Source organism: Dipteris shenzhenensis, chromosome 23 (genome assembly GCF_047967505.1).
Source record: "Dipteris shenzhenensis isolate YYH24624 ecotype China chromosome 23, Dip_SZ_1.0, whole genome shotgun sequence".
NCBI classification, from domain to species: domain Eukaryota; kingdom Viridiplantae; phylum Streptophyta; class Polypodiopsida; order Gleicheniales; family Dipteridaceae; genus Dipteris; species Dipteris shenzhenensis.
The window spans coordinates 5909685-5936340 of NC_141618.1; the positions used below are offsets into that span (position 1 = coordinate 5909685).

Below are 26656 nucleotides of genomic sequence, written 5' to 3' on the forward strand. Positions count from 1 at the left end.
CAGGAGCTGCTAGAGCAAAAACCACAGATTCCCAAGAGCCTCAGGAGCCTACCAAAGGAAAATGTCACCAGCCAGGGCCTGTACCAGCACATCCAAGACCTGCCAGAGGAAAATGCACCAAATCCAGGGCCTGTAGCAGATTGTGATTTCTGCCAGGGGTGTTTGCAGCAAATTGCGATCCAATTTCCAGGTCTTCCGGGCTATGCCAGGTGATTGCGTCCTGTTCTGGTACTGTTTCCAGCTGTTTTCGAGCTTCTACAGGGATTGCGATTTCTTTTCAGGAGTTTCCAAGCTGTTCCAAGCTGTGCAAGGACAATGTGATTTCTTTTCTCAGCTGTCCAAGCTGTGCAGGAAAATTGCAATTCATTTTCCAAGCTTTCCAGGCTTTCCAGGAGGATTGCGACTTGATTCTGGTGGCTTCCAGGCTATGCTAGCTGACTTTGGCAACTTTCCACGTGTGGGTGTTCGCTTCTAGGCTGTTGTTGGGGCTGTGCCAGGGCAGGATCTTGGTTTTCTAGCCAGGGTGACCTTTCTTCTGTGGATTCCAGGTAGAAGAGGGCGTGTCTTTGCCAGCTTTTACCGTTCCCAGGTTGGTTGCTGGCTAGTTATTGCGTTTGGGTTTCTTTCCTCGCGAAGAAGGGTTGATTTAAGCTGTTGGGCAGTGGCCAGGGAGGCTATAGACTGTGGCAACCCACTGGGAAGTGTTTGGTTGTTTGATTGCACCAGAGTTCAGCTGTTGAGGGCTTTGTCTTGCAGTTGTTCAGCTGTGTTTGGCTGGTTGGGCACTTGGATGTGCGATTGCAGGAGTGCTTCAGACAGTGGATGCTATTGGTCTCTTTGGTTGGAGGAGGATACAGGATTGCCTAGGGATTGGATGTCGTTCACCGTTTGAAGTTGAGTAGGGAATTACAGGGTGGGCTGGACGGGAAATCTGAGGGCGTTGGTTTGCCTGTGGAGCAGCTTCCCAAAGACCTTTGTAATCATCCTCTTGGTTTCAAATGAATGTTAAATAAATACTGCAAGGGGCACCAGCGTTTGGGGTCAATCGGTGTCTTTATTTCTGAGTAGGAGCGCTCTAGCTCCCCTGTGATTATTGCCGAGATCCACCTAACTTCTTCAAGAGGGGAGCCTGTGGTTGGCTTGGTGCAAGTCCGGTGAAGAAGACAGCATACTATTCAGTAAATATGTCACACAGGGAGAGCTCCGTGAGCCTTACTGAGGAGGAGCAGATGTCTCAGTCTCTTGGAGGGGACCAGGGTACAGGAGAGGAGACCCAATATATTGCAGAGCATCAAGATGATCGGACAGATGCAGAGGATATGGAGCTATTCAAGGCACAGATGTAGAGCTTTGTGAGTGCTTTCACGCAGTTCACATAGGATCCTCGCTTCCAGAAGATGATGACTCATATTGGCGACCGAACAAAGCCTGATGATGGGGATCGGGATGATGGATCTAACAAGCGACCCCATGTCACTTTTCACGCAGTTCACACAGGATCCTCGCTTCCAGAAGATAATGAACTCATATTGGCAACCGAACAAGCCTGATGATGGGGATCGGGATGATGGATCTAACAAGCGACCCCATGTCACTTTTCAGGATCAGCCCTCTCAGATCCCTTATGGTCAGCAGCAGTCCAACACGGCCGTCTCAAGGTAATAATTTTCAGTCCATGGTTTTTTGGGTATGCCTGCTAGTCAAACAGTTGCGTTTCAGCCTAATTTACAGCCCACGGGAGAGAACATGATGTATGCAAATGTTGAAGCAGCCCCAAGGATGCAAACAGGTATGCCTAAAGCAGCAACAGGTAACCTTACTTTGGGAAATATACAAAATTCGGGTGCTAGTCTGAATAGTACAGCTTTTCCTAATCTGGTAGTGTGGGGGATAGAGTGAGTGCTGCTGTCCCGTTTGCCCAGGCACCTGTTTATGAAAATTTGGCACCTCAGGGGAAGTTGAAGGACTTTAAAGAGGCAGGTGCAGCCGTGAAATTTGAAACGTTTAGTGGGGTGCAGGACAAACTCAAGGCCTTGACCTTTTTGCAACAGTTCGATGCAGCTTACACGGGAGGGAATTTCACAGAGTCATCTAAGATACGCCGGGCTGCTAGTTTTCTAAAGGGGAATGCACTTCAGTGGTGGACCACGATGCTTATGCAAAACACTGCACCAAACACGTGGGTAGGTTTCAAGCAAGTGTTTTTAGCTGCGTGGCTTACCACGACTTTTGAAGTAGATATCATGACTGCTTGGCATGAGCTGAATTCCATTAATTGCCGCAATTTAGAGGAGTATAACAGCAAGTTTTGGGCGGCTTTGTTGCCCGTTAGCTCCTACCGGCTTGTTCCTTTCACTGAGCAAGTTGAGAAATATTCTTGTGGGCTGCCTAAGGAGTTGAGAGACTGCTGCACAAAGACTCAAGTCTCCAATATGTCTCAGCTTATCGAGAATACTAGTACGGCATATGCTTTGATGCAAGGGAGGACTTCTGGGTTCAAAGGTGGACAAAGGCATGAATCTAAGAATCGCGGGGATAAGTCCGATAGAAAAGCTAATTGCCAAAAGAATGAATATAATCGTTTGTCTCCAGAGGAACGACGCGCTTTATATGAAGCTTAAAAATGTGTTATTTGCAAAGAGGAGGGACATCGGTCTAGAGATTGTCCCAACCATAAGAGGAAGGAGCCGACTAGTTACATGGATAAGCCACGGAATGTTCCAAAGGGCAAGAGTTCCTAATTACACAACGGGTTATTTACGGCTAGTTTTGTATGGCACGGTATACAGGGACTTGTAAAAAGAATTTTGTATGGCAAAGTCTGCCACTCTTTTTGGCATCCGATTCTAGATTATGTATACAGTTTGCAAGATGGTGTTTTCCCTGCTACTTTTGGATGCTCTTTTGTCATGAGGTTTTAACAAAATGAGATTGCTATTTTTGTCATGAGGTTTCAACAAAAAATAAGAATGCTATTTTTGCCATGAGGTTTCGGGAAAATATGCATGTTATTCTTGTCATGAGGATTCGACAAGATGGGAATGCTCTTTTTTGTCATGTGGTTTCGACAAAAAGAGAATGGATTGACCTTGGTTCCCGATGCGCAATTCCTGGAAGTGGTTTATGTCGTGCATCGTTGGCCACGATGTACGTGGTGTACTAGTCACAGTGGGTGTACTAGTCGCTTGGTTTGCAATGCTACACGTATTTGTTACCTGCAGCTCTACAAATTGTATATGCATTGTTGGTGATCTGTTGGCGGCTTGGTTAGCTGTCCACTCAAATTTGGATTTGATATCTCAGGTACTTCGGATGTTCATGATATACCACTAGTGTGGGTCTGAAGAGATGGCCATAGGTGGGTAAAGCATGCATGAACTCTCTTGAAAGTACAGTATGAGTATCTATGTGCATGCATTAAGTGTTTACATACGCTCATGATGTACCACTGGCAATGGGTCCTTAGGGATGGCCATACGTGAGGTGGATCGGACATCGTGGGGAGCATATTGTTTGTGAGTGCACGTATGCATGTATGTGGAATGTTTGCTTGCCTTTTACCTAACAAACATTGTAGTGTTTCCACTTGGTTTTCTTTTGCAGGCAATCGAGGACGTTTGCCTTCTTTCAAGAGGGGGGTCTGTCACGAGGACGTGAAATTATGGGACTTTTGATTTGCGACTCCCATAATTTGCGCGTGACTGCCTTGAAGCCTCTGAGGCACGAGGGTCCAGCCATGGGACGGGACTTGGGGAATTAAAATTCCTAGTAGGCCCTTGGAAATAGCTCAGTTACTAGGCAATTAATTCCTAGGGCCAAAGTGTGCAACAGGGGGGGGAAAGAGCGGTGCAATTAAAAACTGCTATTTTTAGCACAGACCTACAAAAGGACCCAATGCTCTTATTTTGAGTTCAGTTGGCCAAATCAATTTCAAAAGGAGCCAGATCATCAGTTGTGACCTGCCAAACCCTGCCAAGAAAGAAAGAAAGAAAGAAAGAAATTTTATTAGAGTCTTCGGAAGACCGATGGGTCTATGAGACTGAAAGAAAACCTAATACAAATCACAATAAGGATGAAGCTACTGAAACGAGCATCATCACCCATGCTGAATTCTAAGTCTGATCATACATAATCAAATCAAATACATATGGATGTAACAATGAAAAGAAAAGGACTGGAGCGGAGCCGAATCTTTCGTATGTCATGTCGCCCTAGCTGGTGCATAGCCGGTGATGGGACGCTGGTGCTCGTTAAGGGATGTTGTACGTCTCGATCTCCTGGACAAGGCTCAACGCAAGACCAGAGCCACCGTGACTCCCGTGGGACGTATCCCGAGCCTAAACAATGATGGGAGGTCCCCCAGAGTGATGTGTGTCCCCTCGATGTCTCATGTGTCGTGCTGCGATCGTCGGGTCGGGGTCTCTGTCACGTCTACGGGTAGAGACTGGACGATCAATGTCACTCGATGGGAAGAACTCTGAGATCCTGCTCTGAGAGGTGTTTGATGATGTGGCCAAGCCCCGTCGCCTAAGTAAGTACTCTTTGTGTTGGACCACCTCGTGAATGAAGGCCGCGAGGCATCGCTGATCTGGGTAGGCGAGGAATCTGGAAAGGAGCCCGGAGCTGTCTCTGAAGAGGCAGTGGTAGCGACCTCGGATCTCGTAGTACACTGGGCACCTGAAAATAAAATGCTCCTCAAGAGCTGCTAGAGTAAAAATCGCAGATTCCCAAGAGCTTCAAGAGCCTGCCAGAGGAAAACGTCACCAGTCAAGGCCTGTACCAGCACATCCAGGACCTGCCAGAGGAAAACGCACCAGATCCAGGGACTGTAGCAGATTGTGATTTCTGCCAGGGGTGTCTGTTGTAAATTGCAATCCAGTTTCCAAGTCTTCCTATCTGTGCCAGGTCACTACATCTTGTTCTGGTACTGTTTCCAGCTATTTCTGGGCTTCTACAGGGATTGCGATTTCTTTTCAAGAGTTTCTAGGCTGTGCAAGGAAATTGCGATTTCTTTTCTAGGCTGCCCAGGCTGTCCAGGCTGTGCAGGAAAATTGCGATTCATTTTCCAAGCTGTCCAAGAGGATTGTGATTTGATTCTGGTGGCTTCCGGGCTGTGCTAGCTGACTTTGGCAACTTTCCAAGTGTGGGTGTTCGCTTCTAGGCTGTTGTTGGGGCTGTGCCAGGGCAGAATCAGCTTATCTCCGCAGGATCTTGGTTTTCTAGCCAAGGTGACCTTTCTTCTGTGGATTCCAGGTAGAAGAAGGTTTGTCTTTGCCCGCTTTTGCCGTTCTCAGGTTGGTTGCTGGCTAGTTATTGCGTTTGGGTTTCTTTTCTTACAAAGAAGGGTTGATTTATGCTATTGAGCAATGGCCAGGGAGGCTATAGACTATGGCAACCCGCTGGGAAGTGTTTGGTTGTTTGATTGCACCAGAGTTCAGCTGTTGAGGGCTTTGTCTTGCAATTGTTCAGCCGTGTTTGGCTGGTTGGGCACTTGGATGTGTGATTGCAAGAGTGGTTTAGACAGTGGATGCTATTGGGGTCTCTGTTGCATGCATTGGTTGGAGGAGGATATAGGATTGCCTAGGGATTGGATGCCGTTCACTGTTTGAAGTCGAGCAGGGAAATACAGGATGGGCTGGACGGGAAATCTGAGGGCGTTGGTTTGCTTGTGGAGCAGCTTCCCAGAGACCTTTGTAATCAGCCTCTTGGCTTCAAATGAATGTTAAATAAATACCGCAAGGGGCACCAGCGTTTGGGGCTAATTGGTGTCTTTGTTTCTGAGTAGGAGCGCTCTAGCTCCCCTATGATTTGTGGTGTGTTGCAAATTTGCTTGTCTATTTACTGTATATGCTGTATTTGTGTGGATCCTACCACCCTTTACGTTGTTGAGGCTGGTTTCAGCTAGACACCTCTAGTTCCCCTAGTCGAATTTGATAGGGCCTCATAGCCACCGCAGCCAGTTCTCACAAATAGCACTAGCTATCATGTCCCTCACAACCTGGCCACATGAATAGCTGAAGAGAGACACACCTAATGGTGGGCCATCTGCTGCTCTAATGACAGCCCATCCTTGACTCAATCATGAGCCTCCATGTAGCCGTCCATAGCGGACGACACCACACTCATCCAAGGGCTGCACCCGCACGCAGGCCAAGGCCTCCATGGCGCATGCATGTAAGTGTCAAGCCCCATTGTCACCCTCATAGGGGTCTCATATGTTGCGTGCACGTGCGCACACATTCTGATGCATAGCCCAATTTCTGTCTGAAAATGCATTATAATCATTCAGAAACAAATACTTCCTAATTCACTTCCATCATGTGTCTAGGCCTTTCATTCAGTAAAATAGGGAGCTTTGCATAAAGCAATCTCCATTCTCTATTTACATTCATGCTTTTACTTGAAAACCTGTGCTCTTAAGTCTGATGTCATGCTTAGCCTAATCACTTCGTGTTTAATGTCTACTTACCAACAGGCCCAATCAGGTAGTGCTCCATGAAAACAAATTACCAGATATGGCTACTACAAGTTGTCATGCCCACATTCTTATAAAATGTCCCAATTTTTTACCAGCACCAATTTTGAGATTAGTATTTCAAGGTTCACTTGTTTTCAAAATCTCACCTAGTACCGATAAGGAATTAGCAGCAGCAGGAGATGATATCGAATCTGAAGTCGTAGGAGCATCACCATGCCGGCGCACCGTCCAAACTGGACGATCAGGCCTATCTTTGTTCTTAACACGTCCTCCATCTTGTCTGTCAATCTCATCCCCATACACAACCTCATGTCTCTCATCTGCGAATCCTGAAGAGCTAAGATTATTCTGCTGCAGACGAGATTCAAATTCACCAACTGCAGATACAGACACAGGGATAGCTTTGAGCTCTTTAGAAGTGGCTCTTAACATTTGGGGCCTTGGAAGATGCTTGTCTTTGTCAGATTGTACGTCAGACAGTAATTGTGGCTGGACAGATGGTCGATGCTGCTGAAGCAGCAGGGAGTCCCTTGATAATGCTGCCACCCTGCCAAGTCGACCTCCACCATCACGCCGTTGGTTTGGTTTGGAAGCCAGAGAACCACCTCTACCTGCTGAAGTGAGACTCTGCTGAGCTGTCAATGATCCAGGAGATATTTTTGCTGAGGGTGTCCCGCGATGCCTTAAAGCAAAAGGCCCTTTTGCACCATCACTAGCTGATACAGAGCTTCCATAAACAGTCCCCTGCAGCTGAAGAATTGATTAGCATCTCGGTAAAACTATCCGTACATCAAGCACCTACAGAAGGAAACAATTTGTTATAAATGCAGAAACTGATTTGCATGAGCATCCCTACATTGGAAGATTCCTTCTCTTTTTCCTTGACTAATAGCACTTTGCTTTTTGGTAGAATTCGCCCGTCACTTCCTTCTTTTCCCAAACCAGCTGTTACTCCAGTAATCAAAGAAACTTTTCCAGAAAGAAGGTGTGGATCTGGGTCATTGATATCCACAGATCCTCCTGCCCCTGCAAAATGTTGCAGATCAACGCCTTGCAATAGTGCATGCCTTACAGTAAAAGAAACAGCAGCCCTAACATTTGCAGAAACAGCAATCACTTTGTCCATGTGCACTGCGCATCTGCCACAAGACATGGGAAGATTGTACAGCTTTTGTGTGAGTTAATCACCACTAAAACTTCAACTTGAAAGACCGTTAAAGAACCAAAAAGGATCAACAAAACCAATCCACAACTCTGGCTTCATGTTTTGCAGGCAAATTGTTGACAGCAATGATGTTCTTGAGCTTTCTGAGTGAAATGCCTCAAGTGCATCACAAAATTTCTCAATCTTCTTGAATCTCTATGTTTATCTTGTTCACAATGCCAACGAGTCCCACATGAACTCTTCATTTACTACTAACTGATCCTTAGGAAGGATAAGAAAAGAACAATTTCAAACTTGGGTATTTGGGATTCAAGATCAAAACCAGATGGGGAATTTTCAAAGAGAGAGAGTTTTGTTAATCCAGAACAGAGAGAGTTTTGTAAATCCAGAACAGATCCAAGAGGATACACACATCAGAGTATATTAAGGACAAACATAAAACTTGGGAAGTGCATTACGGGAGATATATTAACATAAACACTACCACATGAGCAGGACCACTTTACTATAACGTGCAGTCATAGTGGCTTTCTTTGGTAAGGTTACTTGTTTATTGCTTGCAAAGAAATGATTTAAGAATGTAAATCTGATTGGGAGCATCTTATGACAGCACATGCAATTAAAACAAGATTTTACACAGGAGAACATGCAGCAGCTTTGGAAAACCTTGCATCTCTTCACATAGTGCTGTTAAATTTTAGCCTTACCTAGGGTGCTTTCAGGAAAATCTTTTGCATCCATGTCAGCAGAATCCTCTCGCACATCTATATCTTGATTGCTCGAGATAACTCTATGCAAACCAATCTCTTGTATAAGCTTCTTGTCTTTCACTTCAAGTGATTCTCTTCTCTTTTTATCTGCAAATGACTCTCGATCTCGACGTTGGTTTTCTTCTCGGCGAGGAACGTACGTTGACTTTTCTTTCACTCTGATTGCCACCTGACTGGGAGCATACTGCAAAAAGGAATCACAAAAGTTAAGCATTGCACAAAGTAGGAGAGCCAGATACAAGGCAGAAGAAAAGAGAGGGAAAGGCTGACAAACTCAAGAAGCGAGGAGAATGAAAGTAACAGGGTACACGTGGACACCTGTGTGGGCACACACTGTTCACCTTTCGTAGCTATGGAGACAGTTATCATGACGAGCAGAACAGAAAATGAAGCAATTTAAAAGAAAAACAATTTTGTGTGAAGAGTACTATCTTCCAATTGAGATATATAGAATAAGCCTACTAGATGGTCAAAAGAGTATAATAGCACAAAAACGAGTATCACGATTGCAATGATCGTTCACATAAAGTCATATGCAAAGAATTTAGGCAGCATTTCACATGCTCATTCATGCCGCCTCCAACACTATTAACAAAGTGCTCGAGAAACATAAAATGCCACAAACATTACCATGGAATTTGCCCTTGATCTATCAGCACCTCGTTTAGATAACAAGTTGCTTGAATTTGCTTGAGGTAAACCTCCTCCCCGAGCGTTCAGCTTCCCTGATGCCCCAAGCAATCTCTGTATACATTATAAAAAAATGCATTAAGGAAACAACTGCACAAAATTCACCTAGCTAAAACCAAAGTTTGGTTGTCCCACTCCAACGCAAGAGCTACTTGTATCCAATCTTGAATTCCAGAAAAAAAAAATGAGCAAAAGCAATTGTAAATTATAAAACCATCTCATCCAATATAGGAAAACCTGCCAAGTAAGTGTATCTTGCTAAGTATAGATTATGCTGCTAGTATGGTCACGAGCCACAGCTGTATAAGGAGAGCCAAGCACTTGATAGGCACATGAGATTTATTTGTGCTGCTGGGGGATAGTCCAATCCAGGCAAGGCACGTCTCATGGATGGTTTGTAATGGTGATGCCACAAGTACTGGCTACGGACAGATCCCAGAGGCCATCTGAGTTCCAAGCTTAAGGTGCTCTGAATGGAAGCATAGAGTTGGAGGTAGTTGCATGTTAGTACCTCCAAAGTGTCATACGTTAACCATTGTATGGCTGTCACGGTTAGAATTTTACGGGGTTTCCTTATGGAAATTGGTATCAGAGGCAGGCTGCAACAGAATTGGTATCACAAGTAAGATTCAATATTTTCTACCGATCGTTTAAAATTGCATGAAATATAATCAAGGTGATATGATAGTGAGGCAGCAAATGAAACATAACATATTTCAAGATATAAAATTGATAGACAAAATTCAAGCAAAAAGATCAAGCAGGCAGGGAATGCCACATAGGAATGTCCTTGATCGCTAACATTATTCCTCAGCTTGGAGTTTACAGGATGGCGAAGACTGAAAAGGATGAGAGATAGGTGCCTGGTGCATACTGCTCTTCTTCCTAATTTGGAAGTAAATATTGCTCCCATGGGCGATGAACGCTAGTCATAACTTTTCTGCATGCTTGCATATTTTAAAAGAGAAGGATACATCCCGTCTATTAATAATGGAAAACTTGTTATGGCTCCTAATCAGCTATCACAAGAACACTCTTGTTTGAAGAGCGCTATCCCTCACAAGTAGTGAGTTGCTAAGTTAAAAAAATTTAAAAGCAGAGAAGCGCCTCCTCTCACTAATTATGTGCATGCAGTACATCAGATGGTAGGTACGTTTGTGCCAACTGAGAACATATACCGACTGGGCCGCTATCGGATAACTACAGAATAATTAGCACCATCCTATGGTTCTTCAGGCCTGCATCCACGACTGGACACAGTTTGAGGCTTGGCCTTGCCCAAAAGCTTGCCATGCAGACCGTCATATAGGTCCCCAATTAGTGTTATTATGTTATGCGCAGTGGTACAGCCACCAGAAAAAGTGCATCCTTGGTAGCCATTCTGACATCTTATTAGCGATGATTCTGCCAATCTTACAAATGAAAATATGGCAATTTTTCAGGGCCACAAAGGTTTCAAAGGAAAGCTAAATGGCACAATGATCATGCTGTAATACGAGATACTGTATTGCATATTTACAATCTGGTACGCTGCATCGCATATTCCAACTAGTTATTTGCAGCACATTAATCTCACAAAAATTCATTTCCCGTGTACACAACATGAATGCCAAGTATATGCTACACATGTTCCTCAACTTACCTTTGCAAACTTCCATGTAAAACAATGGGAAAAACATGGTGCAAGCAATCTAATATCCCGATACTTCGTACAACCATCTGGCTATCTTGACAAAGCACAGAAAAGGAAAAAGACCTGAGGAGCAGACTTCAAAGCCCTTTTCTGACGCACGTACTCCATAAGTGGTGTCACAATGACAGCCTCCTTTGCTCCAACTGTAGCTGCAATAACTTCCCACCATGAGATTAAAGATTTCTGCACTGCTAGTAAACTTGGCATCCATCAGTATATGGATAGCAATAAGATAAAGAGACATTGTGATTACCACCATCAGCATAAGGATAGCCCCACAATATAGACATTGGGATAAACGGCTTACCTAAGTTAGAATTCCTCTCAGCTTCCTTCCGTTCAAGCTGCACCTCAGCACTCGGTAAGTACTCAACCGGTTTGGCTAGCACTTCAAGAAATTCCAGGTATTCAGGATCTGCACTGTGAGAGATGTCAATTAAAAACTCCCCCAACTCAACAAGTCAGCCGTCCAGGTAGAGTATTATGCGAATTGACACACCTTTTAAGATTCCCCCTTCTCGTACATCTTTCTTGGACCAAAGTTTTGGAACTCGTTGATATGGAGCATATTCAACCAAAGCTCTATACTGTGTCCCTGCACATTCAAAATCCATTTATATACGAAACCAAATGCCCAGGAAAAAAAACACTTCTATGCAATACTGTGTATGGCAAAATGCAAGTGTAGAGTCCTGTCCCTGCATGATTAGCCCTAAATGATTCAAATTCCGTTCATAGATGAGAGAAATGCAAAAATAGAGACGACTTTAATTAAATATGAGCATTGCAAAAATGTGAGCGCCAGAGCCATTACCTTTTTCGTTTACAAAGACATGACCATCAAGCCCATCATAAAACTCAAAAACATCCTCAGGTCGCTTGAAGTCAATGTATGCGCGAGCGTAGGTGGTGCCCTTCAGGCTGAAAATGAAAGGATTCAACAATTTACTTCCTGACATGAATAATAATCCACATTGAGACTTAAATTGACCTTAACTTGCTTCAAGTGCAATAAAAAACCCCTTTCCTGTACAAGGGGCTTAGAAAGATCATTCACAATACACCAATTACGCTAAAAGAGGATCAAATAATCAATAAGGCTATAAATCTTTGACAACCAATAACAAAAAACATGAACAAAATGTAAATTTTTAGTATCGAAAACCCTTCTTTCCTATTCTTGAATTTCACCCTAAATATGCAGTTCCTTCCCCTTGGCATGCTAAGCAAGCATGTGTTGTACATATAAAGATAAAGAGTGCAAAAGTGAATTTCGTCAGCCTATACTGCTTGACTGCACACTGCCACCAAGAAATTTCACAAAGTCAGATTGATAGAAAAGCTAGAGAAGTGCCAGCTCTCTTAATAGCTACTGAATTTTCCATTGATAAAAGAAGCCCTATAAGATCAATGAAGCATGGATTTTTTTACATAATTCTTCTCTTGAGAGAAGGTGCCAATAAGTCATGTCATGAAAGCTGACTTGACTTCACAAGAGTCCTCTCATAATGTTAACCAAACATTCTGCCAGGTGTCGTGACTAGAACGTACAAGATTCCTATCATATGGTCAGCACTCACAAATTCCTGCAGGCCACATTCGTTTTTTAAAAACAAGAGCAGAGACAAGCCACGAACCCTATAATCAATCAGCGGGATGAGGAACCCCGTTCTATCTTTTAGTTTGCAATTTCTACCTTCTAGAAACCTGCAGATCCAATGAAGATGGAAGAGTGGCAGGACAAGGATTCCGAGGGACCGTGCATGATCATTGAGACTTTTCTCCGTGAGGATAGAGAAAATGATTACCTCACAAAAAATGACAACCAAGCAATTGGTCAGTAAGTGGACACAAACCCATTAGCCATGCTCGTTCATCCTGCCTCCTAAAAGCTTTGAAGGGTTGGTCCCAAGCATGAGACCCACCAAGCAGCAACGCCACACACATTCAAGGAGTTAATGTTGTTACTACAAGAGGAAGCCCAGGAAAAGATGTATCAAGAAGTCGGTGACAAGAAAGTCTTTGTTGCTTCAGGCGACGGTAAGGCAAACGCGAAGGGAAAGGCCAAGAAAAACGATGATGACAAGGACCTTCAGAGAAGGTCAGAGACTCTTCAAATGGCACGAGTGAGAAAAAGGAGTGCATCTAGTGCGATAAGCCTAGACATTAAGCAAGAGGTTGCAATAAGAAGACGGCAGATCAGAAAAAGGAGAACCAGCTGAAACTGGCCTTCAATAAATTAAAGGGCAGTAAACTAACAAGTAACCAGTCAACACTGTTACATTAACAATTCAGCAAAAGCATTACCAGTAGACTGGGAGCTAGAGTTCCCCTGCACCAAGACAAAGACACAGATTGGCCCCAAACCTTGGCGCCCCTTTCGGTATTTCTTTAATTAATTGAGAGAGCCGGAATTCCAGGCTACATAAAGGATACATTCCTTCTTACATCTGGGGAATCCCAATGGGAACTTACATCTGGGGAATTCCACATCCCATTGGGCATCCACATAACCTGCACAGCCTTTACTGTTCACTGCTCTCACCACTCCTGGCAGTAGGACTCCATCCCTAATCCAAGAAGCTTGCACACAGCCCAGAACTGTCACTAGTGACCACAATTAGCCACACAGTTCCCCATAGCTGTCACTAGTGCCCAAAAAGCCAATTATCTGCTCAAAGCAGAAAAAGAAAGCATACAAAAGCTTTTTCCTCTCACCGGGACTGCTATGACCAATAGTCTCTCACCCTATGGGTCGCACATATCCTGATTGAACAACTTGTTTCCCATAAGAGAACTGGCATCACAACACAGCAAACACTATGGCAGTCACACCTGTTCCATCCCTCTCAGGGTTCCTGGGATACTTCCCATTCAAAGCATGGATTCCCGACCCCTGCCTACTCAGCAACGAGGCTGTACCAAAGATGTGCCGTCTGCCTAGCAACCACTACCTGCATGTGACCCATCTCCTAGAGAAACCAAAAACATATTCCCACACGGAACATGTTACTTGCCAAAGCCAGCAAATTGGATACACAATGGGTACCAACTCACTCGCATTCAGTGTTCATCCCTCTCTCGGTAGGCATCAGTATCACAAGCACGAGCCCTTCGGGGCTCTGCTCTCACACCCATGCGACCATAGGCATCCATACACAGTGCAAACACCTGCATCTAACCCGAGAGCGTTTACTAGCAGCCCACACAAGGCCACACACTCCCCAGACAATCACAATTGTCCACTGACTCACTGGAATACCCAAACAATGGGTGAAAGCATAACTGAGCTGCCCCCGGTGCTCAGAAGGACAAACAATCTCTGCAAGCATTCATTGTGATCCATTGCCAAGCAAGTCTCTTCACAAACCAGCCCAATGCTCACGGGCCTGGATAAGTGCAACGAAACCACCAACCAACAGCTCAACCAAGCTCATTCATGAGCTAATTGCACACCCACTTGGACCCAAAGCATGCCCTGTCAAGCTGAAATATGCAGCCACTTAGCCACAACCCATATTCAAAGGGCAAAAGAGTGGCCGTCGTACAGCCCATACAACCATGAAGCCAGCACTTTGTAATCAATGGTCGCTAAGCAGCCCGAACCCTCCATACTCCCCCTACAAGAACTGCCGCTCAGATCCGTACAGCTTGCCGTTGATCGGCCGTACTGTTTTTGTGCGTACCCGTACAGCGCCATTAATGACTTCGTACAGTTTGTACATACCCGCACAGCTTGCCATCAATGATACTGTACGGTTCGTACATACCCGTACAGCCTGCCATCAAGGATACCATACGGACTGTCCGTACAGTCCATACTCAACAGCTCTCAGTGCTCCGTACGTTGCCGTACCAGCATCATTTAATGCATTCATTCCCCTTCCGTACCGTCGTACGGCCACAAGTATACCCTCTCTATAGGCACTTGCATTTGTGCGGTCTCTCTTTCACGCGATTCTTTTCCGCGTCCATTTCTTGCCCAAGGCCTTCCTTTCCAAAAGGGGTTGCATGGGCTTGCCACGTGGCAGCCCATGCCTTGGGTTGCCCCCAAGGGCCTTCATTTGCCCCTAGGCCCCCTCTAGTGGGGCCTTTTTTAAAATCCCACCAATGACCAACTTAAAAATCCTAAGGTTCTTTGGGCCCCTCTTGGCCCTAGACCTTTCATTTGCCCCCAAGGCACATATGCTAGGGGTTCTAGCACATCAAGCAACCCTTGACCACACCCCTTGTTTTCCCAGGGTTCTACCCACATGCAGGCCAACCTGCATGCACCAAAAATCACGCCCTCCTGACATAGCCCAAAGGATGAAGGTCAAAGTCAAAGAGGTAACAAAAGAACTTTTCCTAGTGATTGCTCCTGTAAGGTTAAATATGCTAACAATGGTGTGACCATGTTTATGTTTGATATGTAGCAAACCATGGTAGGGAGTAAGAGAGAAGAGGGAATGATCACATCAATGGGTGCATCCTTTTGTACGCAAGGGCTGCCTTATCTTCCATACACCTACATCTACATTATGTCAATGGACCTGACATCATTGATGTTGTATCCCAAGGGTTAAGTGACCCCTAAAACTAGCAAAGAACAAACCCAAACCCCTTTCACACAGCACTTGCACAAACATTCCAACTATAGCTTAGACGAGAGCCCTGTCACACACCTAGACCCGACATATCCCCTCTTCGAAGTGAAGATGGTGAGACCCAACACACAAAGAGATAAATGATCCTCCTGTCCCCCGCAATACTGCAACGAGACAGCCTTATCGTGTGCACCTCTTGTGCCACAGGAATCCCCTCAGTCAGCTCTGATGGGCACTTGAGACCATCACCCTTGGCTCCTAATTGGTATACAAGATCATACACAAAACAAGGCACATAAAGTACGCACAGATTACTACAATCAATTTGGGGGACTACCCGGACACATAACCATTATTGACACAGCACACTCAGATAATCAAATTGTAATCAATTGCACCCATACGAGTCACGTCTTGGATCTTCTTCCAAAATTTGTTTGGCTGTAGACTCGAACACAATGTGATGCATAAAAGAGTTTGCAAGACTTAGGCCAATCAGGGCAATGGCTTTTTCATCACGTTGCAGCCAGATAAACAATCTCCCAGATCTTTGACATCTCCCATACTCCCTCTCACATCAATATGAGTTGTATATGAGTTTCCCAAATTTTGTTTGGCTGTGGACTCGAAGGCAATGTGATGCATAAAAGAGTTTGCAAGATTTAGACCAATTAGGGCAATGGCTTTTTCATCACGTTGCAGCCAGATGAACTATCTCCCGGATCTTCGTCGTCTCCCATAATCCCTCTCGCATCAGTATAAGTTGTATCTGAGTTTGCCAAGTTAGGAATGTGGTATCTATTGCTGCCAAATCGCACAGATAAAATATCAAGAAGGTCTTAACAACAGATGTCGACGTCTAATCCCTTACAAGAAATGCCCTAAATTTGATGTTCAACAATTAGGGTTTCCCAAATTTTGGGGTTTTTCATGCTACCTTAAGGAACAAAAGACGAGACTTTGATTAAAAAAGAAAGCCCTAAAATTTTAGAAATCCCCAAAATCTGAACTAAAACGTCGAGACTAAGAAAGTTCCATTTAGTGATGAAGTGACGGTGTTGGACATACAGTGGTCACCTCCCCATTTGTAAGCCCCCAAATGAGGAGAGCGGGGGCATTTGGAGAGTGTGAGGGAGAGGGAGGTGGACCTAGGGTTAGGGTTGCCACATAGGCATCTGATTGGATGCCATGTGGGCAACACACCCAGAGAAAAAAACAAAGAGAGGGGGCTGCCACATGGACAGGAAATGGACTGCCATGTGGACAGCAGGCCAAGAAGGGTATTAGGCAGTTATGAGGCTCCATGGAGGGCAGAAGGACGGGGCCATCAAAGACTGGCTGGAGCAAGAACTGCACAAGGATGTAGGCCCGGGACAGGTGGCACTGACATCAGTGAGAGCACGGAGCAGGGTACAAGGCTGTACGGGGCTGGAGAGGGCCTAGTAGGAGGTAGAACTAGTGCAGCAGCAAAGTGGGTTAAAGAGGCAGGTAAAAGGGCTGAAGGGGGCAGGCCCCTTGCCCTTTTATAGGGCCTGTTTGTGCTGGTAGGGGCTGGCTGCTACAAACCTAGAAGTCAGCCAGGGGGGGGGGGGGGGGGGGGTTGGTCCATCCCCCTACCGGGTCCTCTACTTGCGGGGCCCTTGGGGCCTATAAAAGGGGGCACTTGGGGCCCATTCATCAACACTTGGAGCAGCCCTCAGGACAGCAGACGAGCAGCAAAGGGGCAGCCTTGGACCTACATTCAGGAGAACAAGACCCAGAAGAAGCTGCAGACTGAGCTACAGTGGCAGCCCACCTAGGCTGGAAGAGATCCTTTGGACAGAGAGTCTACATATGCTCAGTGGAGCATGCGGCTCAGAGATCTAGAGGTGCCAGGCATATAGTAGGAAAACCTTTTGGTATTGTATCCAGTTTGTGGACAAACGGAAATATATAAATGTTGCTTCTATATTTGTCTTTGAGCACAGTCTACTTGCTGGCTTGCACTCACATGAATGGTTGTAAAGTACACACATGTTGATGAAGCTTGATTCCATAGTGGAACACTTCCGCGTGTAATTCCTGGGCCCATCAATTAGTCTTCCGCTGCAGGATACGCTCTGGTGGGATTTCATTTTCTAACAACGGCAGCACTTTTCTCCCAGCAGTAGCTGAGGTCGATAGCAGCTCCAATGGTGGCCCACAGCTCAGTCGACGTTTGACCAGGATAACTCAGCAGCTGCAGCTCCAGGCAGCGACATGGCCTGAAACAGAGGCCCTGCTTAGGCTACCATGGTGGCGGTGCTGTGACCAGTAACATCAAGCAGCCTCTGGTTGTGGCTATGTAATCATGGAAGCTAATATTCGTGGGCGATAACATCGACCAGCAAAGAAGAATAGAATGGCTCTCATTTACAGAAGCGTGACAGAAAAAAGACGACAGACACCTGATTCTAAGCAGCCATTTCTACAGCAGATTTGTTTGCCTTTAAAAACGGGACAGTAAGCAGCATTATGTTGACCTTCTGCAGAGCATGGATATGGTCCCTCTAGTGGCGACCAGAACTGAGACTGTACAGTTTCAGAGAAAAAAATGGGATCTTCTGAACTGATAGCAGGAGGGGAGAATGGCTACAAACCGCAAAGGAAAGAAACATAATGTATTAGCAGCAAGCAGCACGTTCAAAGCAGGCAGGAAGCAATAGGACTGGCATATATCATATATCTGAGTCGGGCAAGATGTAGCAATGTTTTCATCAAGATGTAGTTCCCTCCAAGGTAGACTGCACAAGAGGCGGATTGTGCATACCAGAATGGCGTTTCCTTCAGAAAATGTGGCATCTCAGTTCAGGACTGAAGAGGATGTGCAGGGACAGGCAGATTTGAAAGAAAACGACGACCCCCACTCAGTAAATGTCGGCCAAATGGTGGCCCTGATACCATGTAGGAAACCATGGTAGTGGGAGTGAGAGAGAATAGGGAATGATCGCATGATGAAGATGCAAGATGGAGCTGAAAGGTAAAGACATATGGAGGCAACAGTACTCAGTTGATGTGACGGATTACAAGTACAATGGGTGCCTCCTTTTGTAAGGCAAGGGCTGCCTTGTCTTTTGCACACATCTGCATCATAGATGATGTCAGTGGAGAGAATCTCCCTGACATCATTGATGATGTCACACAAATCATGCAAGCATGTGCTAGAGACATCTGAGGTAGACTCCAAAGGAAGTGTAGTAGTAGGGACTAGCTACTATGGCATCCCCACCACCATCATCAACATCATCAGCGCCCAACGGTGTAGACCATAGTATAAACTGTGAGAAGTGCAGCGGAGCTGAACGGAAATGGAGAGAGAGAGAGAGAGAGAGAGAGAGAGAGAGAGAGAGAGAGAGAGAGAACACACCTCACACACATGAAACTGGGAAGGAGAGAAAGAGATGACCTAGGTTCCAATATCATTTTGCAACTCACATGTCCGCGACCTTGCCCACGCCTCGGACACCCTTGCTTCAGAAGTACAAGACGCCCCTTCCCCACAACCTGATCCACACGGGCCCGGGATGGGAAGACGCCTCAAAACCCTTGGTTTGACGACAAGTGCAAAGAGGCACGAGTCCACCTCACAAGAGAGCAAGCCCTGGGTCAATTGATGCCATCTGAGGCTCATCGGATCTTCTGACGACTAACATGCCGCAATAGACGGGCCTTCCTCACACACAGATGAATGAGATCATCACATCATTTCGAGGCGGGGACCCGACCACTGGATGGGGACTTCTTTCGAGAGGGAAGCCACCCATTCCCATCACTGGTCCGAGAGTGTGGCACACTTATGCATGCTCCCTATATGATGTCCCGATGCAGGCACCCACCTGACATGTCCTCTATGCCCAGGCCCACTACCTGTCACTTATTTACCCCACACAATGTAAGGGCCGCACTCCGCTGGCTACACAATCACAAGGCACAGGACCATGAGGGCCTACAGACTAAGCATTTCGCACATTGGCAGGAGATCTTAGCCCCGGTTCTTGCACAGATGTTCAACCATGATGTATGCCATGGCTTCCTACCAGCTTGGAGCACCACTACTATTGTACCGATACACAAGGCAGGAGACCCCATGGACACTGGGAACTACCGTACCCTCATGATTGGCCACACACTGGCCAAGATTTATAGATCGGTACTAGAGAGGGAGATAAGCAGTCATACGGAGGCACGGGGACAGCGGGCACTAGGGCACTAGGGCAGGCAGGATTCAGGAGGTTACAACCTGCCTCTTTCACCGCTACGAACAACTCTCTCTCTCTCACCTTGGGCACATGGAGGGTTTTGTGGAAGGTTCAGGCAGGATTCCGGCAGAAATGCCTACCGGTTCCCATAAGTGCACCCATACTGAATTGCAGCTATCCGTCATTGAAAACCATCACATAACAGCAAACAGCTCTCTCCCTCCCTCTCTCTCTCACAACACACTAGGGCCCAGGACAATTTGTCGGGCTGGACCCCCTGAAGGTATTTCATTACTTGAAAGATTTGAGTACAGAGAGTTCAGCATTGAGCTGTGTTACAAAATACCAAAACATGAATTCTTTTACAAGACCTCATGGGTCATTCATTTGGCAACATGCCACTTGGCAAAATAATTAACTAGATTTTAGTTACATGCCACAAAGGGCGAAAACTCTAGGGTCTTCATAGCCCTTGGTCACACAGACACCTCCTGGCTGCGCATAGAGCTCCAAAGCGCTTGGGTTCTCAACCCCGCTTGGTACCTGCAATAGTAAACTAAAGCACACAACCATGGCACCCATTCAAGGTTAGCGCCTTGCATGCAAATAATGATCCGTAGACTACTCCTAGTGACTATGGGCGTCCCCACCAAGCAAACATTTGAACAAAACATAGAACACAATTCTTGGTCGACTAAGGTCAACCCTCTTGGTCGTACTTAAGGGGCTTGACCATCAGTCAGAGCGCCTTAATTATGGCCAAGCCTCTCCAACCGAAGTTGGAGACCGAAGTTGGCGCACCTTGGTTAATGAAGTTAACCCGCTTGGCATGAGCCAAGTCTCGTTGACCGAAATCAACACTCTCTAATCGAAGTCAGCACTTTAATTGCTGGGTTAACCGTGGTTAACCATCTTGGCCGAAGCCAAATCTTCCTAACCGAGGTTCCCTAATCAAGGTTCGGCTTACTTAACCGAGGATAAGTATCTTTGACTGGAGTCAAGACTTTGGCCAAATAAAAAGTAACTCTTTGAACATAATTGAATAAAAAAGAACTCATTAATTATGATCAATAATTGGTCAACTTATGCGTTGACTTTGGAATGTTTACAGCCTCGTGACAGAGGCAACACTCTACACTAAATCACATCTTCACTCTAAGGGCTATTATTGAGGCGGCGAGGTCCAAACGCCAAAAAGTCTACACATGCTTCGTACACTTTCAAAAGGCCTTTGACACAGTCCTACGTTCCCGCATGATCAAGAAACTACAGGAGATGCAGATTCCAAAGACGTTGATCTGGGGAGTGATGAGCCTATATGAGTCGGTCAGAGGCAGAGTTCTTACTCCAGGTGGTCTATCGGATTGGATCGAGAGCAAGATCGAGGTGAAGCAGGGTTGTCCCCTCTAACCGACTCTCTTCGAACTTTACATCGATGAGATCACATCCTTCATCAATTGCCTAGGAGGCGAGGGATCATTACTGGCAGACCTCATGATATAGACACTACTATACGCTGATGACATAGTCCTTATATCATCTTCAGCGGAAGGGTTGCAGAGACATCTGGAGGCCCTAGAGGTGTTTTGCCAAGAGAGAGACCTAGCAGTCAACCTTGGGAAGACCAAGGTTATGGTCTTCAACACCTCAGGGGCAGTGCTCCACCGACTCAGCTTCACTTATCGTGGTGAGCTAGTTGAGATAGTACAATCCTGCACGTATTTGGGAGCAATCTTCACAGGACCCCTCTTCACGATGACCCATGCAACTGAGGCATGACTCACACAAGGACGGAGTGCTTTGGCTCGACTAGAGTGACAATGCTTCCAGGCACACTGCCAGGATCCACCGACGAAGGGCTGGCTTTTTGTTACGCTAGTGCGACCGACAGCCATGTATGTAGCGTCCTTTTGGGGATGTGGACTCCCAAAGGCAAGGTGGAGGAAATTTGAGCGGCTCCGGGTCCAAGGTGATTCGATGTAAGCCCTCAATCCCACATGAGATAGTACAGGCAGAGTTCACCATGACCCCTCTCCAAACTGATGCCATCTTTCAAACAGTGACTTTCATCCACAGAGTTTGGGACTTACCTCACTGGAGACTTCCGAGGCTGGCCCTAGAGTCATCCAAACGACTAGCAGAGGGCGGGGCAGAGATATGGTATGCACGTATATCCATCTGGCTTGCCAGGCACGGTATCTAGATGGACAAACTTCCTTTCAGTATAGCATGGACACACCTCCTGAGTCGATCCCACAAGATGAGATCAACCGGTCCCCACAAAGATCTGGTTCTATCGCGACCACTTCCTGAGAGTATCTAAGGAGGGATTCATCATCAGACCCTAGTACCTCGAGGACAGAGGAGTCACATGCACTGAGGATTGCCACTGGACAGATGCATGTTTCATCACATCAGCTAAGGATTGAGGCAAGGAGAGCTGCAGGTATACACATGCTATGTACGCTGGGGGCGGTTGAGATAAGAGGAGCATTTTCTCTTTATTTGCCCATCCTAATATGAGATACAAGGATGCTACCACTGTCTCTACCTAGAGGGAAGTGGCTTTGGTCCACTATCACAACTGATCCATTTCCATGACCAGGTGTATTTGGGGCTCTATCTAATGGAGATACGCCGGCACAGGGAGACAATCCTGCGGCAGAACAAAGAGCAGCAAGAGGCGGCTAGACCACAGGACATGGAGGCTGACTTGGCAAAGCGACATGTCACAGACTTCTAAACATATGAGTCAACTCCAGGACATAGTGGAGTAGAGGAGGAGGAGCTAGCTGATCTGAGGGCAGCTGGATCAACAGAGAGAGCCGACACGGTGCCACTGAGAGAGGGACGTAGAGATCACGCGCGAGACAGAAAGTGCCAAGAACACATTCTATTGAGGTCCAACCTATCACAGCCTTGGGACATAGCCCAAAGAGTTCAAAGATCGAGGAGACCATGCCCCCTGCCATAGCACGAGATGGCTTGACAGACGCAGTTACGAGATATTTTCACAGCTCACCAGAGAGCCATCACTGTGCAGGGTTTCGATTTCTAAGTCCCAGCTACGAGATCGTTGTTCTAAAGACCAAAAATCTACACAGAAAATAAAAGAGTAAATGAAAGAGAAGAAAAAAGAGGTAAACAACTTTTATGAAAAACAAAAGGAAGACATACTTAGCAAACAAGCAACACTTATGGGCATCTTAGGCAGTGGACTCCAAATAATTTTAACAAGCTTTAGGAGGGCAGCTTCTTGAAAATTCGTCGTGCATACTATTTTTAGAATGTGAGGCTATTTTGTCATGTTTGGTTGTTTGACCCTCGTTTTTTTTCTTTGCATGCTAAGATATACAAATCTTAGAGCCAATATCTTGGATGTTATGCCTCTAGCACAATTAGTCCAAATGATCTCACTCCATGTCCACAGTTCCACATATACCTACATACATAGGGCAATCAACGTCGCTTATCTTTTAAAAATATTTTACATTTTTTAATAGTTTTTCCAAATCCCATGGCGCCATACAACAGCCATCCGGCCCGCCCTACTAGCAACCACCCTAGCCAACCAAGCTCGGCCCAACTAAAAGTAAGTCATATCATGGATGTTGGATCACTCACAGTGCCAAACCTGCACATACTGGACGTGAACAAAGGTTTGAAGTTAAGGCAAGGTGTTTCCAGATGCCAACATGCCCACTCAATCTCAATCCTCTGTGGTTGAAAAGGTTTGCACTTCATATTGTGAAGAACCTCAACAAATTCTGCTGATGCATTCCCTCTCTGAAGAAAAATCTTTTCAGTGAGTCCAGAATCATGGGTGTCCACATAGTAGTTCTAACAAAGACCCAAGGACATTCCTCCAACTCTCATATATATATCCCAAGTGTGTGCCATTGTGCCTCATGTCAAAGAGCTAGACCCAAGCCTAACCAACATGAGTGCCAGACTGGGGGTGTCGCCGGCAGAGGCAACAGGAGCAGCAATGAGAGCGCAGATAAGGACCGCTTTTAACCAACATTCTGTAGAATGGATTTTAGCTCCTATGAAGTCATTTTCTATTTCAATTTTGATTCAGGGTTTCAGGTCAAGGGTTATTCTACAATTGGGAACAGATCTAACACGCACCACTACAAGTTTAGATATTTATACTTGAAAGAGCTCTTCCTAATTTGGAAGAGCTCTGCCAAGGGTTTGAAATCAAGGGTGATTCTACTACTCAAGGGTTATTCTACTACGTTTAGATCTTCCTACTTGACAGAGCTCTTCCTAAATTTACCGAGGCACCATTATGCTGAAGATGAAACATAGAGAGCTTAAACCAACCGCTAAAACAGACACAAATGGCTTCACGAAAAGTATAATCATTCCCTAGGCTCCTTCTCAATTCATTAAAAAAAGAATTAGGAAGGTGATAACATAGAGAGCTCAAACCGATATCGCTGAAACAGACTTCACGAAAAGTACATTCATTCCCCAGGCTCCTAAATTCATTTAAAAAAATGAATTAGGAATGTGATAGCAAACGATTTTAAACATACCAGTCGCAATACAAAGCATGGCAGAAATCCGATGGGACAACCATGACATCTTGCTTTCCAGGGAAATATCACATGGCAATCAACAAAGAGCACAAAGAACCTTAGAGGGTGCTTGGGAAGCCAACTCCTGCTATTACATGTTCCTTTTCCTCTGCACCGGCGTAACATGGACTTGCATGAAAGAAAGTTCCTCTTTTCTTTCTGGAACCTGAAGATTATAGCCCTCAAAACAACAGGAAGATGCCAGAAACAACAGTCTCCATGGCTCAGCAATAACATGACAAACAAAAGCAACACGGCTCTCCCTAATACCTATGCTCTGAGCCTCTCCATACCAATTGTCCATCTTACTCTACACCTAGCCTCTTGGGGAAGCTAATTCCCCCGCTGGTCAGGTGTTTAGTTCACAGTTTTTTATCTTGATTCCAGAAAAGCAACTCAATAATTTGGCAATAAGAAATCCAACACATCAAAGTTCAAGCTTGACAGAAAGCTGTGAACATCTTGTGAAGAAAGTGAATAATTTGTTTTCAAATTCTCAAAAGTGTTCGAACATTTTCAAATGCCCCGGCAACATACACCCCAAAAAAATTCCAGTTCTCGAAAAGGGAACAATTCTCAATCAGAACTCCTGATCTTAACACAATCTTTCTTGCCATTCATCATACAATATACGAAATCCTAGGACCCTAGAAGTGGAATAATGTGCTCTCTCAGAAGGTTGCACATTTCTTTTAAATGGGGACATATATAGAAAAGTTATATATTTGTGAATGTGTAGTTAGTGAATGTGTAGTTAGTGACTTGTCCTATGGCACAGGTTATTTGGCTCTCACTGGTTTCTCTTGCTTTCTCTCTCTGGCTAAGATTGCCCTTCCAATTCAGTCCTTCAACAGGTACACCTAAGTTGTCACTAATAGTTGGACTTCCTCTTGTCTCACCAAATCGTTATAGTGGCAAATTGGCTTTCTTCATGTCTAGAACTAGACATGTAAATGAATACCTGTGCAGCATTGATTAGCCCATTCATCCAAAACTTCATATATTGTTTAACGAGAAGCTTGCAGTGTACTTTGCGCTGTACATTCAAAGTCAGCTTCATGTCTTTGCGAGTGATGCGCGTGCACCTTCATCATGCATGCCTGTGATCTAAAGGGACGCTTCCACATCAATTTGACCTAGCATGACCACTGCCTGTAAATGGCATAACAAGTGTACACGCTCTCTTTCTGAGGAGCACTAACTTTTATGTCGTATCGACTACCTAGCCCGACTATTGACTCTTTTAGGTCGTACAAATTGCCATCTCAAAAGGCATCTTCTGCTTCTGTCAAACACGAAGTGATGCCAAATAGGGATCGATGGTCGATGTCTAACCTGTGCTCTATAAAAGACTTCGCTCTCAGAAAAAATAGACCAACCCTGGCAATCCGAAAACCGAATTTATGAAAATCAAAATATACACTGAACAAGAGATAGACTGTCCAGCGAACTGGTTCTTGACATAGCGGATATAGCGAAAATAGCTGCGGTAATGCGGCGGTGATCGAAAACCGTCAAACCTCCACGGAAAACGCTTTGCACAGAACGAGGCGGCGGATTGGAGAACCTTCAAAACCGGTGACCGATCGATTGCCCTTTCGAGACAAAATCCAAAGGAACGGCCACAGAGCAGAGGGAAAACGTACCTCAACTTGCCAGGGCAGAAGGTGACCCAGTTGTAAAGACCAGCGAAGCGAGATTCGATCTGCTCGAGGAAGGCGGTCTGCGACAAGGTAGGCGGCAAGTGTCGGACGACGACCTTGGTGCGATTGGGGGGGTCTCTCATAGCGGCCACGGTGGAGGCTGCAGTGGTTGCGCTTCCGGCTAGGGTATAAGCCACATCCTTATGCCAGAGGTGGTGATGCTGGATTGCAGCAGCTGCGCCATGAGGAGAATTGGAGGCGTGTTTGAGGAGATACTGGGGTTCACGGTCGGACCGATCATGGAGGTGGAGGTGATGATGGTGATGATGCTGCTGCTCCTTTCTCTTGATGATTTCTGGTCGGGCAATCATGGTATTCGATCAAATTGGAGAAGAAGGTCGAGGGAAGAGGGAGGAGAAGGCCATGAATTTTGATGAGCAGCTACAATAACAACTCCTACTACTACTACTACTACTAACAACGGCATTCCCCAGTTGCCATCGCCATCGCCATAGCCATAGCCCGGGCACCCTCATTGTACGTCCTTTTTTTTTTTGACATCATCGTAAGAATTTCCTAGTGAGCCACACCACAAACAATACCCAATACCTATACAATCGATTACCTTGGCAAAAATAATTCAACCACCTTCCCCAAAAAAGTGAATGCCGTCCTGCGGCAGCGCAATCGTCTCTCATAGGGCATCTGCCTACGGGCTCGAGTTCAAACCTTGCCACCTGCAGCATAGGTCGGCCCAAGATGGGGAGCCCTCAGTAGGACCGTGACCATAGCCATAGCCAATGCAACTTCATTGGACATATTTTTTGA

At 45.6% G+C, this 26656-nt stretch overlaps 1 protein-coding gene across 1 annotated transcript in view; it reads right to left on the bottom strand.

Moving 5' to 3' along the window:
• The window catches only part of UPF3 (Smg-4/UPF3 family protein), a 34929-nt gene extending 8580 nt beyond the window's left edge, over positions 1-26349 (bottom strand). The window contains exons 1-9 of the mRNA XM_087394357.1: positions 25832-26349; positions 11611-11717; positions 11296-11391; positions 11104-11211; positions 10860-10945; positions 9044-9157; positions 8351-8597; positions 7335-7504; positions 6625-7222 (exon numbers count right to left, since the gene is read on the bottom strand). Of these exons, the coding sequence (XP_087250483.1) occupies positions 6625-7222; positions 7335-7504; positions 8351-8597; positions 9044-9157; positions 10860-10945; positions 11104-11211; positions 11296-11391; positions 11611-11717; positions 25832-26199 (1894 nt within the window). The 5' untranslated portion in view covers positions 26200-26349. The remainder of the gene's footprint in view (positions 1-6624; positions 7223-7334; positions 7505-8350; positions 8598-9043; positions 9158-10859; positions 10946-11103; positions 11212-11295; positions 11392-11610; positions 11718-25831) is intronic.
• Positions 26350-26656: the final 307 nt, after the last annotated feature.